The sequence below is a fragment of the Berghia stephanieae genome, chromosome 6, assembly GCF_034508935.2.
Source record: "Berghia stephanieae isolate SIO BIC M18660-M18661 chromosome 6, UCSD_Bste_1.3, whole genome shotgun sequence".
NCBI lineage: Eukaryota > Metazoa > Mollusca > Gastropoda > Nudibranchia > Aeolidiidae > Berghia > Berghia stephanieae.
The window spans coordinates 45917773-45920272 of NC_088365.1; the positions used below are offsets into that span (position 1 = coordinate 45917773).

Sequence of the window (2500 nt, forward strand, 5' to 3'; positions counted from 1 at the left end):
CCATTAAAACAACGAGCCCATAACAATTTGGGGTTAACAAACCTGCATATAAGTATATATCGATTATAATACAAACAGTCAGTCGCTCTCATGAATTTATAATTTGTAATCTGTTAAAAGCAGGGCTCGGGCAGTGTAGAAAATGGAAATCCAGTCCTTATCCGCCCCTGCATCATTGCTTCATCTATCCTGCCTGCCGTACGCCGGAAAAACTAATATTTAAAAATTTGGCTGGAAAACTCGTTCTTCAAATATCCATCGATTTAAATAACAATCGTCGTGGCAAAAAGCTCTCAAACCTGCGATTCGCGAGGTCCCAGGATTGAGAGATTTTTTTTGCCGAGATAGGTGTAATTTTAATCGATGGATATTTGAAGGACGAGTTTTCTGGCCAAATTTTTTAAATATGAGTTTTTCCAGAGTAAGGCAGTATAATCTGTTTATTCTTTTTCAGCCCTACATTATTGAAGCGGTATTAGAGAGCAACGAGGTGAAATTACGGAAATGCCTAGAAATAGGTGGAAGTCCAAACTTTTTAAACAAGGTAAATTTGATAATAATATTTTATTATTATCGTATATCTATACGTTTGTGATTGTGTTTTGTGTGTATGTGAGTTGACAGTCTGTGGTCTGTGGGCATGTGTGTTTGATTAACGCGGTCTCTCCTCTCATTATAAACCACTAAAGCCCCCCCCCCCCCCCGCGCCCTCCCCACCACTTTCTTTATTCATTTATTCATTCATTCATTCATTCATTCATTCATTCATTCATTCAGCCTATATTTATATTCTTGTCGTTTCCAGCATGGCTGTGGTGCCATACACTATGCCGTTACACATTGCAGACTTCCAGTGTATGACACGTTATTGGCACTACTTCACGCAAACGCCAATGCCAACCTACAAGATGAGGTAGGTATGAATGAAAGCCGACGTGAAATATATACAGGTCTGACATCCGAACGAAAATATGGGCCTAGTTTACCATTGTAATGGACCATATTTTGCGTCATTTCTTGAGATTTCAATTGGATTCAATAGTCTGATGTCACGTCCCCAGCAACAGCGGCCATCATGGTTCTAAACAAAGAAAATCGGTACTTTTTATTCTTCAAGCTGGCTAGAACTTTTCATATGTCTTCTGATCAGAATGTGTAAAAGTCAAAATATGATCAGATTTATAATGTTGTTTTCCCCTCTGGATACGCGTTTATGCTCGTCCGAGAAATATATCATAAGGGCGTCCGCCATTGTTCCGATAGTTTAGAGCCAGTTACTAAGTTACCATGCGTCTTTACAAGGGAAGTGACGTTACGACTGTTGAAGCGTATTACAACAATGAACCCAGAATAAATTCGGTTGTCAGACCTGCAAATAAGTGCATGTCGAGGAAAGGCTATGACATCTGTATTAACCGCCATAATCTGGAAAAACAGGTATTTAAAGATTTTGACAAAAAAAACTCAACCTTCAAATATCAATTGATTTAGATGACCCTCACTTGGCAAAAACTCTCAAACCTGGGACTTGTTGAAAAACCCTGCGAGATCCCAGATTTGTGAGATTTTACCAAGGTGATAAATAAATAATTATGCCCTTCCGCCCGACATCATAAGATATCGTCACCTGCTGGGCATTCCACCAAGGAATATAGATAATTCATCAAACAAACTGTCTGATGTCAACAGGAATCACCCATGTTGTCCAAAGTGAGCAAATTTGGGGTTAATAATCTTGCCCAAGGAAAAAAAACGAAAGTGCCTTTTACTACCTAGGTATACTTTAAATAATAATCATTGCTATTTACGTATTCGTTGCCTGTAATTACGGGTCATCGCACGGGTCATAAAACTCCTCATCGATGATAATCTAATTGGCAATGTATAATAAATTTGTTTTAAATCTTAGTAGAAGCTGTGTTATTCATTTTTGTTCATTACTTCTTTTTTTTTTTTTTTAGTCCGCAACGTCTTGCAGCTTAGTATCACATTAACGGTAACGTGGCTCAGCGGGGTTTTTTTTTTTTTTGCTTCGTACCCGAAAGGTACTGAGTTCGATCACCCGCCGCTGACCCTAGAGACTTACTTACTTACTTATTCGAACCAGCGACCACCTGAGCTCTATCCCTTCGGTCTCGTGCCATGATGACGTAGAAGTTTGACGTCTTTTGTAGTTGTTCCAGATGACTATAGTGTGTCTGACCCTAGAGACAAATTTCCCCTATGGGATGAATAAATGGAATTTTTTTATTTTTTTTTATTTCGGTAGGTTGGTAGGTACAAAGTGAGTTGATTAGTAGGTCGGATGAACGTTACATTTCGTTCAATTATTTTCTTTGAAATGTCAACATTTTTGGTTGTATAATTTTACATTTTTGTGCATTTGCATATATTATATAATATGAATACATTGTCGCCATAGATTCTCAACTTTGTGTTTATACATTTTCATGCATGCCACGTCTGTAAACGAATTTCTATTTTTTTTTTGATGAATAAA

General features: G+C 37.7%; 1 protein-coding gene across 4 annotated transcripts in view; it reads left to right on the forward strand.

The window, feature by feature from the left end:
- The window catches only part of LOC144975121 (uncharacterized), a 34539-nt gene that overhangs the window by 13874 nt on the left and 18165 nt on the right, over window positions 1–2500 (forward strand). For all 4 annotated transcript variants that reach the window (XM_078918875.1, XM_078918879.1, XM_078918877.1 and 1 more), the window contains exons 7-8: window positions 455–544; window positions 806–913. In XM_078918875.1, coding sequence (XP_078775001.1) covers window positions 455–544; window positions 806–913 — 198 coding nt within the window. The remainder of the gene's footprint in view (window positions 1–454; window positions 545–805; window positions 914–2500) is intronic.